The following is a 17,558-nucleotide window of genomic DNA, read 5'->3' as shown; positions in this document are numbered from 1 at the left end:
GGGAGCGTCAATAGTAGCGGCCATGTTTCCGTGCCAATACCTTGGCTCAGACTGGTGTGAGGAAGTTGGCTGTGACCATGGGTAGAAGGGAGGACTTGCGCAGTCACCTTCCATGCGTGAACAGTTCCCACAGCTTGTGTGGTTCTTTACCTGTGCGATAGGAGGTTGGAAAAAAAAAAACTGCCTTCGTAGTATTATTTTTTTGACTTTAAGGTTGCACCACTTGAGACGGCAGCTTTCTAACGAATGATGCGCACTCAATATCCTCTTACTGACTATCTCACTACGCTGCACAACACAGATTTCCACTTTTAAAAGGATTAGCAAGTTTTAGGTCAACCAAATCAGTTTTTAGATGAGAGGAATTCTTTCTACCTCTACGTATTTTTTATTATGATTTTTTAATACGAGGATTGGGGCAAAAGTCATGGCAACTATTTTTTTTCTTGTAGACATGTGAACGGATCACAAACGTATATGCGTCGTGTGGAAGTTCTGCAGGCAAAGTGTGTATGCAGAACAACAGATGGCTCTGCGATAGCTGGTAGTAGCGCAGCGAGAGCTGTGAAATCAGTCAGCTGGTGAGTGTCACGCGTGGCGGAAGTAACCCGTGTTGAGCAGCGCGCTTACATCAAGATAGCCATTCTCCGAGGGAGAAACGCGATTGACTGTCACAGTGAATTAGTGGAAGCCCTTGGGAATAATGCCCTACCATACCGTACAGTAGCACTGTGGGTAGGAAAGTTTCAGCAAGGACGTGTGTCAACCAGTGATGAGCAACGTTCGGGACGACCTGTCAGTGTGCGGACCGACGTGATACGTGCAGTCATCGAGCCGCTCCTGGATGAAGACAGACGATGGACGGTACTGGAGTTATGAGAGGGCAAGTGGCATCGAGAAATGCACCGTCCACATGTTATTGTGTAATGAGCTGCAACTGCACAAAATTGCATCGCGGTGGGTACCGCATGCACTGACGGAAGTTCAAAGGTGGGTGCGCTATGCAATATGCTCTGACCACCTTGCACGCTGGCAACAACACGGCGATCAATTCTTGTCACGAATAATCGCTATCGATGAATTTTGGGCCAGGGCATACGTACCAGTACTGAAACGTTAGTCCGCGGAGTGGTGACATGCTGGATCACCAAGGAGGCAGAAGTTCCGTCAGAATCCTTCCCCAGTCAAATTGATGGTGATCGTTGCATATGACGTCAGGGGTGTCATTGTTTGCCACTTTGTTCCACATGGCAGAACAGTAATCGCACAGTACTACACGGACTTCCTTGTGCGATAGGTACGACGTGGCGTTCGGGAGAAACGTCCGGATCTTGTGGACAGTGCAATAATCCTGCACGACAATGCAAAACCACATAAAGCAGAGTGTGTAGGGCAGCTACTGAGATGTTGGGGATGGGAAGAATTGGAGCACCCACCGTACTCTCCCGACATTTCGCCCTGTGACTTTGATCCCATTCGAAAGATTAAGGAACCACTATGTGGTAGGCGGTTTGCAACACGAGAGGACATTGCTAATGCTGTGCACCAACAGGTGACTCCATTAACACATGGTGTGGCAAATGCAGAGGCAGATGGTATTTAGCGCTTCCCACATCGTTGGCAGCGTGTGGTGTCAGTAGCAGGTGACTACTTTGAGGGTCTTTAGCCCCAGGTTTGTCATGTCAACTTCATGTGTACTGTGTTGTCATTCTTTTGCACCGGGAAGGCCATATTGCCCTGTATACTACCGTAATAAATTAGAGTGTTATGATATTTCAGTGCTATTCTTTGTCCACACATGTAGATAACACCTTGTCCTTTCGTATGTATATGTCACATTTCCAAACCGGGCTGGTATCTTCAAGTCGCCATGACTTTTGCCCCAACCCTCGTATGTTAATCATGATCATTGTTTTTTAATTCCACACATTTTTATTTGTTTGCATAAATGTAATATTTCAGTTTCTTAGGATAGGCTGAAACATGTATAAATATTATCCCATCTAATATAGATTGATTTTTGTATTAAAAAAGGAGGACAATATAAGATTTTTTTACTTGTAAAGTGTGAAAACTACCGCACCATAAGCTTAGTATTTCACGCTTGCAAAATTTAAACACATATTATTTACAGAAGAATGAAGGAACAAGTTGAAGCTGAGTTGGAAGAAGAACAAATTTGGCTTCAGAAGAAATGTAGGATCACGTGAGAAGAAAGTTTGGCATCAAAAGAAATGTAAGATCACATGAAGCAATCCTGACTTTACGTCTGATCTTAGAGAATCAAATTATGAAGATCATGCCCACATATATGATATTTTTATGTCTAGAAAAGGCCTTTGATAATGTTGATTGGATCAAGTTATTTGAGATCCTGAAGGAGATCAGGATCAGATACTGAGAAAGGAGGATTATCTACAATTTGGTTTCACTGTTATCACCGTGCCATGTGCTTCTAGACAAACAACGTTACCAAATTTAGCACAACAATAGTGACGAATTACTGTAGTCAATTTCCAAGAATTCTGTATTTTGATTCTTAAAAATTGAAGGGGTACTACATGTGATGGGGTCCTGTAGCTGAATAAATATGGTATTTTTTTGTTTCACAAAACTTGTTTTATAAGCATTCAAAATCAAATCTTGTAACAAATTTCTTATTTCCTTTAAAACTAAGTTTAAAACAAATTCAAGAAAAATAAATCTTGTATCCTAAGAATCGGAAAGGAATGATGCAGCTCTTTTCAGATCCATCTCCAGAGAACACAACCTGGATGTACCTGTCAACCATACACCAGCCCTCTTGCCAATCTTAAATTTATGGCAGGATCAGGAAACAAACCTTCAACATCAGTGGTTAATATTGCTAATGTTACAGAGGTAGATGAATATGTTAGATGATAGCGTTCCAAATAGAGTTTAACAATATATTCTGAAAACATACCTTCAGCAATGTCTGTTTTCTCCTCAATAGCTATAACTTCAACCGTCAGTTCTAGATCATCCTCCTCATTAGTGTCGTCATCATCATCTCCAAGGTCATTCACCACAACTGAATCAAGAGGCACAGGATTTGTATTTGTAGCTGCATCTAGCAGTGGAGAGAGTTTTTCTGCTTCACTATCATCGTCTACAGTCTGTTATAAAAAATACAAAAAATATAGCATGAGTAAATCAGCAAAGTATTCACAAAAAAATGTAGGTGCATCCTAGCATTCAGCTTATAGCAGGTAAGTACAAGATACCACATTTTATACATTTAGCTTAGATTAGATCACTTGCCACCACATTGCTGCCATTCAGTCCCCAAAACAAACTGAGAGCATAAAATCAAGCTAGAAGATTTAAAATTTATATATTTTTATTGTGATTCAGGCTTAACTTCACTTGTTGTACTCTATTAGTAATGAACTCTGGGCACGTCTCTATATTAATATGTTTTATATTTCCTTCCTAAGCTCAAGATTTGGAATAGAATCCTAAGGCAGCTTAAATATAATGAGATGTGTGTTGGATGTTTCATTGGCATGTTTATTTTTTACTTGTATCTATCCATCTCCTTGAGACAGCCCCATGGTATAGGGGTAGCGTGCTTGCCACTTACCCAGAGGCCCCGGGTTTGACTCCCGGTCAGGTGAGGGATTTTTTCCTGAATCTGAGGGCTGGTTTGAGGTCCACTCAGCCTATGTGATTATAATTGAGGAGCAATCTAATAGTAAGATCGCGGCCCCGGTCTAGAAATCCAAGAATAATGGCCAAGAGGGTTTGTCATGCTGACTACATGGCACCTCAATCTCCTGGCCTTCGGGCTGGGCAGCGGTCACTTGGTAGGCCATGGGACTTCGGGGTTGTTGCGCCAGTGATCGGTCGGTTGGGGTTGGTTGGTTGGTCCACCTTCTGGCTGGGCTGGAGATTTTAACTGTGCATAGTTAATTCCTCTGACAAGGGGACTGGGCATTTGTGTTTGTCTCGATACACATCTTCATCTACGCACAACACACCACACAACTAACCACCAAAGAAACTAATTATAAATGCTGTGATACTACTAAGTGGAACATCAGAGAGTTCACTTAAATCAAGGAAGTGACTCCCTAGAGTGTTAGCTCTCAGCATGGTTAAGTTTTCACAACTGCGAAGTATGTGTTTAGCAGTTTCATCTGCCTTTATGCCATCTAGCATAAGAGGGATTAACAATAATAATGTTATTGTTCCTTACATCACACTAACTACTTTTCGATGGTTTTCAAAGGTGCCGGAACTTTGTTCCGCAGGAGTTATTTTACGTGACAGTAAATCTACTGAATGAGGCTGATGTATTTCAGCACCTTGAAATACCACCAGACTGAGCCAGGATCGAACCTGCCAAGTTGGGATCAGAAGGACAGCACCTCAACTGTCTGCATCACTCAGCCCGGCATAAGAGGGATTCACAGCGATTCTAATTGTGTATAGCTGTCCCTTTAGTCTGCAATAACCTGCGAGCAGATCAGCAGTCTATTGGAGATTTCTTTGGCTTATATGAAATAGTTTATTAGCGCTATTTTCATCTAGCTCTTTTATAAGAGCTTTTGCATACTTCCATCCATCAGCTGATCTCCAAAACTTCATATGACTATCATCTATTCTCTGACCTTGCCTTAACTGGTCCATAGGAAGTCAAAATACAGGCTCAGGTCCTACCTGTAAATCTTTCCATTGCCTTGAATTCCCTCATGTCCCTGCACTCACGTCAGCTTCACCGAATTGAGTTTTGCCAGTTTCACGACTATATCTAGCCTTTCAAGTACCAGTTCAGACTGTGCCTCTTATAAGGGCTTCTGATAAGTTCACCTGCATACACCCCAGCGTCAGTGGGTAGGGTCTGACACATCCCACTCTAATGAGTCTAGTGTCAGATCTAAGACAAAATGCTGGTTAATAGAGCGAACGCCTGAAAAGCCTTACATCTGATATGTTATTTGACATTTTTGAAATGCTCCATTGGTGAAAAATATCTAATTCCCTCCACAGGAATTTAGAATTTTCCATTAGATCAGACCTCCAAAGACTCCAGAGCCTTAAGGGCCACTTGACTGTCTGAAAGAATCCTCTCATGACTGCTCTCCTGATGCTCTCCGACATACTTTCCTATATAATAAAAACCTCAACTTGAAATACTGTGGCATACTGACCAAGACTATGAGGTAGCATTGTTCTATATCCATGTACTCCAATGTCCACTCCAGTAATGGTTTTTGATCCATGAGGATACCAGATTGGTTCTTTATTTAATTTTACAAAATCCTTTTTCTTTCAGTCACTATGACTTGGATAGGAAACTGCAAAAAAAATTTCTAAAATGAATACTCTAGTATCATTTTTTCAGTTCTCGTTACCCAGGGAGGAGTCTGTCAGACCCTAGAGGGAGAATCCCCAGGTGGCGGATAGGGGGCCTACAGAAATATGCGCGGGTGAAGATACCTCGGAAAATGAACCTGCAGACCAACAGGCAGCGCTACTCCTGGGGGGCTTTATAATACTGGGACACCTCTCCAGGGGTCATAAATATGCAGGGCCCTCAGCTCAGGGTTATGAGTGAAGCCCACAACGGTAGCAACGGAGGAGAAACTGGAATTCGGAACAGTGTGGTTGGAGGAAATGGCATCCTTGTACTCAGGAATAGTAAAAGTTATTTGTCCATAAATATGGGCATAAATCTGAGTTAGCGTCTGTTCTCCATGTTAGGAGCGGCTATGAAAGGTGTCTGCTCTCCATGTTAGGGGTGGCCTAAATTTCTGCTAGCAGTAGCTCTAAAATTCCCGTCGCCAAGCTGTGGTGACAAGCCGGTCAGTAACTCCGGTCGCAACCCATGAATCATGTCTAAGTCAATTTTGTCGGATAATGCTAGGACGTCCCCCAGAAGGGACATGTGTCGGCCTCGCCTGCCCGCAGTGACAAATGGACAAGGGTTACTGGTTCAAGGATGGAACCAGCTAAAGAAGCTAGCTCAACGCAAAAAACATTTAGGCATCGCCATGCTCAACATTGGGACTCTTACTAGACGCAGTCACGAAATAGCAGCGATGTTGAAATAATGGAAAATGGACACTGCATGTGTGCAAGAAACGTGTTGGAAAGGCCAGAAATCTAGTGACATCGGAGATGGCTATAAACTGATCAACCATGGTACATCCAACAGGAATGCTGTTGCCATCATTGTCTGCACCAGCCTGCGAGATCGAGTAGCTGAGGTTCAGCGCAAATCCGACCGCCTTGTGTCAATTACAATCGACTCTCTATCTTTTCGACTCTGTGTCTTCTCTGCATATGCGCCACAATCTAGCTGTGGTGACCTAGAAAAGGAACAGTCTCTGAGGAGCTCCAAGATGTTTCAGCGTGTCCTACTTCTTTGTGGTGATCTTAATGGGCATGTTGGTCACGCCAAGGATGGTTATAGCTGCCATGGTGGTAATGGCTACGGTATCCAAAATGATAATGGAACTTAAATTTTGGATTTTGCTGAGGCAAATGACTTTGTTATTGGTAACACGTTTTTAAAAAAGCGCATCAACCACCTCATCACCTACACTGGTGGCGACTATAGCAGCCAAATTGACTTTACCCTTGTTCGAAGCTGTGATTTCAGACTAGTATTAGATGTGATGGTCATACCATCCGACTGTGTAGCCCCTCAACATAAGCTGCTCACGGCAGACTTAACGATCTGTAAACATCGTAGAGGTGGAGGGATAAATGCCCCCGAAAAGATAAAGGGGTGGAAGCTTAAAGATCAAAAGGACACCCTAGCAGGCAGTGTAAATTTTCCTCCCATCATCCTGAATGCAATTGACAACACGTGGACCACATTCTGCAAATCTGTCACTGCAACTGCCAGAGCAATTTTGGGTACAACAAAACCTAGTTCCCACTGTATTGAAAAGCAAATGTGGTTATGGACGGCCCAAGTCCAAGAAAAGGTGTATGAAAAGAAGAAGGCATATAGAAACTGGGTTTCACAACAGACTCCACAGAACAGGGAAAGATATATCAGCCAAACATGAGGCTAAGAAAGCTGTCGCTGAAGCTAGGCGCAGTCACTATAATGACCTATATACAACACTAGATTCAAAGGAAAGAGAGAAAACTATCTTCCAGCTGGCCAAAGTTAGAACAAAGTCAGCACAGGATATTGAGCACTGTGTGTGTATAAAAGGCAAAGATGGTCAGCAATTACAGTACAAACAGGACATCCTTAAACGTTGGCAACAACACTTTGAAAAGATTTCGAACACTGAGTTCCCACATCTTCCTATTCCAAAAAGTAATCCAACAGCGCATCACACATCACACCAGAGGAAGTCACAAATCCATCAGCAGTATGAAGAACCAAAAAGCGCCAGGACCAGATGATCTTCTGGCAGACTTCTGGAAGTTGCAGGAATTAAAAGAACTGGCTGACCAACTTTCTCAATGCCAAATTTGACACTGGCTCTGTTCCCAATGATTCGACTACAAGCATCACTGTGCCTATCTTTAAGCAAAAATGTGACCGAGCAGAATGTGCAAATTACCGTCCAATTGGCTGCCTCCTGTCGCATACAATGAATATTTTTAGAGAATTCTCAATCGATGAATGCATGACATCGTCAGCATTAGTACCAACCAGTGCGGCTTCGTCAAGGATGCTGGAACAACTGATGCCATCTTTGCTGCCAGAATGCTCATAGAAAAGCACCGAGAGAGACAACGGTCATTGCATATTGCCTGCCGTGATCTTGAAAAGGCTTTTGACCGTGTTCCACATCATGTGATCTGGTATGCACATCGTGATCATGGTGTACCAGAAATGCTTATCAATTGGATCAAGATGCTTTACATGAACACCACAAGTCGTGTATGTTGCGCTGTTGGCATCTCGGAGAGCTTCCCAGTGAAAGTCTGTGTACACCAAGGTTCCGCATTGTCCCTGTTGCCCTTTGTTCTCGTCATGGACACAATTACATGGGACCTGCAGAGGAGTGTCCCTTGGACTCTCTTGTACACAGATTATGTCGCACTTGCTGATACCACCAAAAGTGGATTACAGCGTCAAGTTGAAGATTGGAACAGCCGTCTCTCACAGTACGGTCTTAGACTGCACAAAAAGACTGAATACCTGGAAGCTATCCCAAGCAATGGGATAGTTAATGGAGAGACCTTAACAAAGACCGTAAGTTTCAGGTATCTAGGATTTCACCTACAGACTGATGGTGGGATACGTGATGAAGTGCGAAGTATGATAAAGGCAGCATGGATGAGATTGAGGGCAGTCGCAGGCGTACTCTTGCTTTATACAGTGCTGAATGTCAACCAGCTGACAAAGCTACAGAGCGCCAATTACACACTATGGAAATGTACATGCTCCGTTGGTCGATGGGCATTACACTCCTGCATCATGTCAAAACGACACCATCCGCCACCAAATGGGTATTGCACCCATCACTGAGAAGGCACGGAAGAAACTTCTCCAACGGTATGGTCTCGTCCTGCGTGCTGCACCTGGAACGGTTGCCAATTTCATCCACACCTTTGAAATTAATGGGCAACGACCACGTGAACGTCCAAAGCAGCGCTGGCAGGACACAGTGAATGCTGATACAAAGACTCTGGACTTAAGACCACATGATGCCCAAACTATGCAAAATGGCAAGTCAAGATTAGAACAGCGGACTCTGCACCAGCGGGAAAACTCTAGGAAGAAGTAGAAGAAGAATTTCGTGCTACCTAGGTTAGTAAAGTCCCTAATATGCTGATGTAATTTACATCTGACCGAAACATATAGCTATAATCATTTGTGTTTTAATCTAATAATGCTTGCCTATCTTATATTTCTTTTTTATACTGAATTCTCATTCAGCATCTTTAGTTTTTTAGCCAGCCCTGTGATGTTCAAATAGCATGCCTGCCTCTTGCTTGGAGAACCCAAGTTCGATTTCTAGCCTGTCCAGGGATTTTAATTCTGGATTGAAGGCTGGAATGAGGTTCAATCAGCCTCATGGGAACAACTAAGGAGTTGTCTGATACAAGAAGGCAGCAGACTCTGTCAAGAAAGCCAAGGGATATGATAATGGATGTCGTCATGCTAACAATTCTAGCAGTTGTCTTGGTAGACCGGGCGAGTTGGCCGTGCTGTTAGGGGTGCACAGCTGTGACCTTGCATCCGGGAGATAGTGGGTTCGAACCCCACTGTCGGCAGCCCCGAAGATGGTTTTATGTGGTCCCATTTTCACACCAGGCAAATGCTAGGGCTGTACCTTAATTTAGGCCAAGCCCGCTTCCTTACCACTCCTAGGCCTTTCCTACCCCATCATCACCATAAGACCTATCTGTGTCAGTGTGTCGTAAAGCCAATTGCAAAAAAGGGCTGTTGTACAATGGTTGGTTGGTTTGTTTAGGATATTATTCAGATTATATTCATTTTTAGCTATCACATTTGTTGCCCACAAACCGACTGAATATATTTTTGAAGCAGATATGAAGAGGGGAGTTTGGTATTCCTGTATAGCCCTCAGAAATTATTATGAAGTATCAGCAGTTGTGATATTAGAGAGGTATTAACTGATGATGTTCATCTCTGTGGAAGATAGTATAGCAGATACTTGCATAGTAGAGGTCTGCAAACTATGCAGTTCATTCGCTCACACTCATTCGACCCCTCATGTGTTTGGTCAACTGTATTTCGATCAACGTTGAGAGGGAATGAAATTACAACAAACAAGCTTGAAAGGAGCAAGGAAAGGGGAGTTACTGCCTGTAAAATGTTGGATATATGCGAATATTATAACAAAATATGTACTTATCTTTACTGTTGGAAGCAATTACAAACCTAACTTACTACAAACATTCTGAGATAACTTGTCACATTAGTAGACACAGAAAATTAACTTGAGTGTTTCACATCGTGATAAACATTCACCATTACAGTTTTGTTTTAATACAGAATGAATCAAGAGCGTCATATATTCTGTTTGGGTTAAGCAAGCTTGTTTTGTCACTAATTGGATTGCTGAACTGAAATTTCTTTCACTTGCCACATTGGAGGCTGGTATAGGCAATATTTTCTTCCCTAGTAGACTAAGTCTTGGATATTCCATGCTATTCCACCATGCAATGGGATCGTCTTCAGAAAGGTGATTCTTTAATAAATACATAAATATCAACTTTATATTCAAGGATTGTTTCTCATCTTTTACGGTTTATCGTAAAATTAACGGAAATTGCAGCATTTTGGGGTTTTAAGGATGGACGGTGTCATTTTACGACTTTGCGGAAAAAATTTGAAATGTTAACATTCGATAATCACTCCACTTCCATACAATTGATTGTTTGCATGGGTCAAAGCATGCTCGGTCTTAGTCGAAGGCAAGTCCACGATAGTCGAAAACTCATTTTTTGATATGATTGGTATTTTTAACCATGTGATGTTTGTGTCATTATTGGAATTGAGTTTAAAGCCGGGATAACAGTTCTTCCGTGTGAATCCTCTTTGGTGTGAATCTTAGGTGTCAACAGGCTCTGCTCCTGAAATTCTTTGTTCCACTCCGTCCGCTTGTTGTGATTTAACCTATATCCTTTAACCACGTGAGTGTTGTTCTTTGTTCACGAAGTTGGCATTCTTTGAAAGTTTTGGCCTTTTAAGGTTATGAGATATTTTAATGAAGTGTTCGAGTTTTTGTGTTATAACTTTGTGCTTCGCAGTTTCCTGTATTCGTTGGACTAATTACATTCGTTCCAGTGACTGGGTATACCGCTATTAGCGAAGCCCATTTAATTATAAAGAAGAATTACATTCGTTCCACGTGTATGTATGCTTTTTACCATGTGCATATTCTTTGTTCACGAGGTTGGTATCATGTTCATTTAATGGTTTAAGACTTTGTGTGCTTTGACATGTTTTAATGATGGGTTTGACTGCCTTGAGTGTTTATGTTATAATTTTATGTGACTTTCAGTGATCCAGGTTCATTTCGATTTTCACTACATATCGACACATTTGTTCTCTGACATTTTCATACGTTACATTCCTATTGTAGATTATCATGCACAAATCCAATGAGAAAGAGTACTTCCAGACATTTAAAGAACCCCATTCTGTTGATTTTCCGTGCATACTAAAATCAAGAAAGGGAGAAAAATTTGCCTTTTGCACGGTATATGGGTGTGATATTAATATTGCACATGGTGGAAGAAACTATTTAAGTGATAGTTATTGACAACATTGAAGATGCACTTTTCTTCCATTCCTTTTGTCTTGGAAAAGTTTCCTGTCATGTTATGCAAGGAAGAGAATGAAACTACAGATGCCTGATGAATGAGCTTCAGGGGCAGTTCACAGCTTTTCAGGTAGATGACACAACGGCTGCAAATCAAGATGTTGCAAGAGATTCCAGTTGGGCACAAATATTAAGAATTTGTGGAGCCGATGGACTTTTTTTTTTTTAAATTTCTATTTGCTTTACGTTGCTCCGACACAGATAGGTCTTACGGCGATGATGGGATAGGAAAGGCCTAGGAAGTGGAAGGAAGCGGCCGTGGCCTTAATTGAGGTACAGCCCCAGCATTTGCTTGGTGTGAAAATGGAAAACCACGGAAAACCTACTTCATGGCTGCCGACAGTGGGGCTCGAACCCACTATCTCACGATTACTGGATACTGGCCACACTTAAGCGACTGCAGCTATCGAGCTTGGTGATGGACTTCTTAAGTATAACCGAATTTCTAGAGTAATGCTCTCTATTCTCACCATACCCCATAGTAATGCAGAATGTGAACATGTTATCAGCCTTGTGAAGAAAAATAGAACAGAGTTCAGATCATGCATGTCCAATGAATCTCTGGAGTCTATTTCTATTTTGAGGACCAGGAGTTCTGGTTCCTGTTATGACAAAACATTTTCTCAAGACTTTTTGAAGGAAGCTAAAAAGGTCACTACTATGATTTTAAAGTCGAACTAGCGTGTGATTTGCAGTGTGTATCATATTTCTTGCCTGTGTTATGTTAAACAAGTTTTACTGTGTAAAGCCTTTTTTGATTATCGCACATCTGCTTAATTTATCAAGGAAGTCCAAACTAATATTCACCACGCTGATGCTGTTTAACACGCATTTCTTCTGATTGTTATGTTTGTTTACAAATCATTGGCCTATGATGTAAGTAGATATGATTTCATTGAAGTATCCTGTTTAAAGCATGAATTATTGTATTTTGTAGCCCAGAAGTATTATTTTCGTCAAGTCGGCGTATGTCAAATATTGTTAGATTTTTTGTCGCGCGTTTAGTTTTACTGATAGCCCTTTACAGAAGTTGACAGGTATGCATTTATAAAACAAACCACATCATCCAAAAAGTTACTTGGACATTTGTTAAATTGTATTTCCTAACAAAGACATTTGCGATGAGGGGGTAAAAGAAGAACTAAATATAGTGAATCTCTTGAAGTATTTCTCACCATTTTGCACGTTTTCTCTTTATAGAACTTAATAATAAAGAACACATGGTTTATGAAGAGGAATAGCCATAAGATCAGCCGATATAGTTGGGATGGACAGTATGGAACACCCATCGATTTTATAACAACAGACCGAGAATGGGGAAGATACGTCATGAATAAGAAGATAATCCCCAGTGAAAGTATGGAAGGTGATCACAGATTATTAATTGTGGAATGAAAACAAGTAAAAATCTGTAAAATTGTACTGAACAAGAAACCAAAGATCAGGATTTGGGAATTGGAGAAGGAGGATAAAAGAATGGCATTCCAAGATTGTATAAAATGGAAGTTGCCTAACACAGAAATATGAAGTGGAAAAGAAGAGTGGGACAATTTAAGACAGACATTTCTGGAAGCAGCAACTGAGGGAAAACACAAGCAAAGGTTAAGGGAAAGGAGACACGGTGGTGGACAGACAAAATAAAAATAGAAATAAAAGAAAGGAACAAGGTGAAGAAAGAAATGGATAAGGAAAAGCAAAAAACGTATCAGAGAGATGGGAATAAGATAGAAAGTTTAGATGTGGAATACAAAAGATTGAAACTACAAGTAAAGAGGAGTATCAAGGAAGAAAAGGAGATATGTTGGGGAGAGTTTACGAACAAAATTCAGCAAGATAGTCGAGGAAATCGGAAACTATTATACAGCGTAATAAAATCGAAAAGAATAAATCATGAAAAAATCAAGGCATTAGAGAGAGAAGATGGATCCATAGTACATGACGAAAAGGCTCTCCAGAAGGTGATGGCAAAATATTTTGAAAAACTTTATAATGAGGATGACTCCTCGGAGGAAGAAGGAGATAAGAAAATGGAAATAATAGATGGAGAAAAAGAAGAGAACCTGATAATGTGGTTGGAACTTGAAAGGGCAGTGAAAGCAATGACCAAAGGTAAAGCAAGTGGAAGAGACTAATTCAATGCTGATATGATTAAGGCAGCAGGAAACATGGGACTATGGTGACTATACAGAGCCCTCAATGCCATATGGAAGGACACCTGAAGATTGGCAACAAGGAAGCATTGTACCAATGTTCAAAAAAGGAAATGGGAAGAAAAGTGAAAATTATAGAGGTATAACCCTATTATTACATGGGCTAAAATAAATGGAGAAAGTCATAGACAAAAGACTGAGGGAGATAATAGAAACACAGAGGAAGAACAATACGGTTTTAGACAAAATAGAGCAACAATAGACTTGACATTTAGAGTGCAAATGATAATGGAAAAAATCTTGAAAAGAACACGGAAATCATATTCGTATTTTTGGATTTGAAAAAAGCTTATGATACAGTTAAGAGAAAACATGTATGGGAATGCCTACTGAAAAGCAATGTATCAAAATCATTAACTAACAAGATAATCTTGTATCATGAGAGTAAAAGCAGTGTACAAGTGGCGAGTTGTGACTGAAGCATTTTATACAAGAAAAGGTCTCAAGCAAGGAAGTGCACTGGTGACATTATTGTTTATTATACAGATGGATGAAATCATAAAATGTGTAAAACAGAGTATCAGTAGTGATGAAGTGAATGCTTTGGTATTTGCAGATATTGTGGTGATTTGGGGAAAGGGAGAAATGGAAGTACAAAGGAGACTGGACATTTGGAATGAAAATCTCAAGGAGTTTGTAATGGTAATTAGTGAAAAGAAAACTGCAGTCATGCACTGTAGAAAAGAGAAAGAGAGAAGCCAAGTGAACATAGAGAGAGAATTGTTAGAGAATGTAGAACAGTTTACATATCTGGGTAGCATTATTAATGGAAGTAATGAAATCAATCCTGAAATTAATAACAGACTAAGTAAAGGTACAACATTTTATCATCAAGTCAGAGAGCTATTATGGGATGACAAAGTACCCAACAGAACAAAATTAACATTATACAAAGAGTATTTCATACCAATTGAAACATACGGACTAGAAACACTGGTAACTAATAAGAGACTAGATAGTAAGATCCAAGCAGTAGAAATGAAATTTTTAAGAACATCGGTTAAAAAGACAAGAAGAGATAGACTCCAAAATATTAAAATCAGAGAAGAGCTAAATATAGAACCGTTAGTACAGAACATACAGAAAGCAAGACTGAGATGGGTCGGATATGTAAAAATAATGGAAAAGTAACAGGTAGCAAGAAGGGAATTGGAAAGAGAAGTTAGGGAAAGAGACCAGTTGGAAGACCGAGAAGGTGGATGGATCAGATGTGGAAGGACATTAGAGAAGCTGGATTGGATGTGGTAGGAGTAATGGAGCAGGAAAAGTGGAAGGACAGAAAGGAGTGGAGGAGGCTTGTTAACCACATCTGGGTGACTGGAGTGGGACATTGATGATGATGATGATGATGATGATGATGATGATGATGATGAGAAGCAAGGTATCACTTTCCACTTTTCGGTACATGCAATCATGGGTTAATTTTTGCTTCCTTTTTGTAGATAAAATTAACAAGTATTGTACTTATGAAAAGCAGCACATTATTTGTTTCTAATAATGGAGGAGGTCACAGTACCGGTAAAATGAAAATGTTAAAGGTTCACCTTTTCAATACCATGAATGTTTATTGATGTGAATATATATCACATAACGTCTAGAGAAGGTTGGTACTAGTTTCGACGCTCATTGCGCGTCATCATCAGACAACAAATCAATTGAGCAAAATGCAACTTATCGAATAGCAATATATAACACATGATAGCACCTACAAGACAAATGTTAAACTATGACTAGTTGAAATATAAAACACATGACAGCAAATACAAGGATTAATGTTGAAAGCTAAATTGTCAAAAGTTAAAACAATGAAATCAAAACAGAGAAGGTAACAATAGTTAGGGTATGATACACGAGAAAGTAGTCCAGCTTGAGGTTTGTAGAACATAAGGCTTATCTATATATAACATTTAAATGCACCAACTAAGGCAAATTTTAAATGTAACATTAAAATGATGAGGGTGTGGTGTGTATAACCACCTAAAACATATGACAGCACCTATGAAGTCACTGTTAGATTATAACCAGTTGAAATGATGTGGTGTGTTTGACTGTAAAACAGAACATTTTTGAGAAGGTACCCCAGTTGTTGAGTCTTGATAAACAAGAGAATAGTCCAGCTTGAAGTGCATAAATCATAAGGCCTCATATGTTATCAGTGTGAAGAATAATCTTGTTCTCTTACGTTGCGGTAATTAACAGGCTTAATTCAGGTGGTTTTGAAGCCAACAATGTGGTCTTGTGAAGATCATAATTTGAATTAACGTCACGATTCCCAGTTCAGTATGGAAACGTGGAGACCTGACGAAAAGATTGAAAGCCAAATTAGGTGTGATATAAATGTACATAGCCAAAAGAAATATAAGGGAAAGGAGGCAAACTCACCTTGAGTAGCGTGATGGCATAGATGTTGAAAGGAGAGGAGCTGGGCTAATGAAGAGAGCAATAATGGAGGCCGAGTAGCGGAAGGGAAGGGAGAGTGAGGGGAGGGGAAGGGGGAAAAGGAGGAGCTAAAGCTAAGGAGTAGGGCTATGGTGGGGCAGAGGGATGAGGTAGTGGGGGTAAGTGACGGGGATGTGGATTGCACATGGCTTGAAAGATAGCGCTAGTGTTTGGAAATCTGATATTTTTAAACAAGTTAATTAAGAAATCGAAAAGGATATTAGGCTTGTCAGAGATTTCATTTAAGTTGAAGTTAGGATTAAAGTATTGATCAAAATGGATGAAACAATTTTCGATTATGTTCATGAGAGGCCCTTTATTGGCCATTTGAAGGATCTCTAAATTGTGTTCAATGTCGGTAAACTTGTGGTTGGAGTCAGAGATGTGTTGACCTATTGCTGAAAACCTATTGTATCTTATAGCGTTGACGTGCTCTGAATGTCTAGTGGTGAAACTGCGTCCTGTTTGGCCGACGTATGAGGAATTGCAGTCATTGCATTTGAATCTGTAGATTCCGGACTTTAAGAAAGTATTGGACATGTTAACTGATGGGGAATCGTGCAGAATTTCAGAGTTCCTGTTATTTGTTCTGAAAGAAATGTTTACGTTATGTTTACTGAAGAGATTGGTGGTTTTGTAGACATCTTTGTTGAAAGTAAAGGTGGAGGAAGTGGTCTTTAGATTTTTCTTTAGTAAGAGTGGTCTTAGGTCGGTGTCTGAATTTGTTGATAATCTGTTGTATAAAGGGTTTATTGTAACCGTTAAATTTGGCGATTGCACGAATAGTATCGAGTTCATTGTTCAAGTCTTTCTTTGACATGGGTATTGTGAAGGCACGGTAGACTAAACTATTATAGGTAGCACGTTTGTGTGCTTGGGGATGTGTGGAGTCTTGACGAATGGTAGTTGCAGTTTGTGTGGGTTTCCTGAAGATTTTGTTAGAAAAAGAGGAAGGGTGTCTATGAATGGTCAAATCTAGAAAATTGATTAACCTGTTCGTTTCAGACTCAAGTGTAAATTTAATGTGGGGATCAATGCTGTTAAGATCGTGAAGGGTAGAGGCCGCGTTCTTAATATCTGCGTTCATAATTACAAAAGTGTCATCCACGTATCTCGCCCATAGTAGAATGTTGGGAAAGTTGTTGTTGATTTTAGAGTGTTCCAGATAATCTAAATAAATCTCCGCTAAGATACCAGAGGCGGGTGAACCCATTGCTAATCCGTCTTGTTGATAAATAGTTTTGTCAAAAGTGAAAAAGTTATTATTGACGACTAAAATGGAGATGAAGTCATATATTTCAAGTTTGCTAAGAGGACTGTATTTCTTTAAGTTGCTTTCAATGATAGGGAAAAGCTTTGCTGTTTGTATGCTTGGAAACATGTTGACTATGTCGAAACAATGAAGGGAGTGGTTAGGTTGCAAGTCGAAGGTCTTTAGTTTGTCAATTAGTTCAATGGTGTTTTTAATAGACTTATTGGCAAGAAAATGGTAGTTTTTAGCCAAGAAACTTTGGACAAATTGAGGCGCTTTATACAGAGGGCTAGGCCTATAGTTAATAATAGGGCAGATAGGGATGTTGGCTTTATGGATCTTTGGGAGGGCTTTAGCTGTAGG

At 40.3% G+C, this 17,558-nt stretch overlaps 1 protein-coding gene across 1 annotated transcript in view; it reads right to left on the bottom strand.

Moving 5' to 3' along the window:
• Positions 1-283: 283 nt before the first annotated feature.
• Positions 284-17,558, bottom strand: part of LOC136863366 (probable E3 ubiquitin-protein ligase MGRN1) — a 159,101-nt gene continuing 141,826 nt past the window's right edge. The window contains exons 13-14 of the mRNA XM_068226100.1: positions 2,945-3,137; positions 284-288 (exon numbers count right to left, since the gene is read on the bottom strand). Coding sequence (XP_068082201.1) covers positions 284-288; positions 2,945-3,137 — 198 coding nt within the window. The remainder of the gene's footprint in view (positions 289-2,944; positions 3,138-17,558) is intronic.

This window comes from Anabrus simplex, chromosome 2, assembly GCF_040414725.1.
Source record: "Anabrus simplex isolate iqAnaSimp1 chromosome 2, ASM4041472v1, whole genome shotgun sequence".
Classification (NCBI taxonomy): Eukaryota; Metazoa; Arthropoda; class Insecta; order Orthoptera; family Tettigoniidae; genus Anabrus; species Anabrus simplex.
The sequence above is the reverse complement of the archived record's forward strand: the minus strand, read 5'-3'. Positions and strand labels throughout refer to the sequence as shown.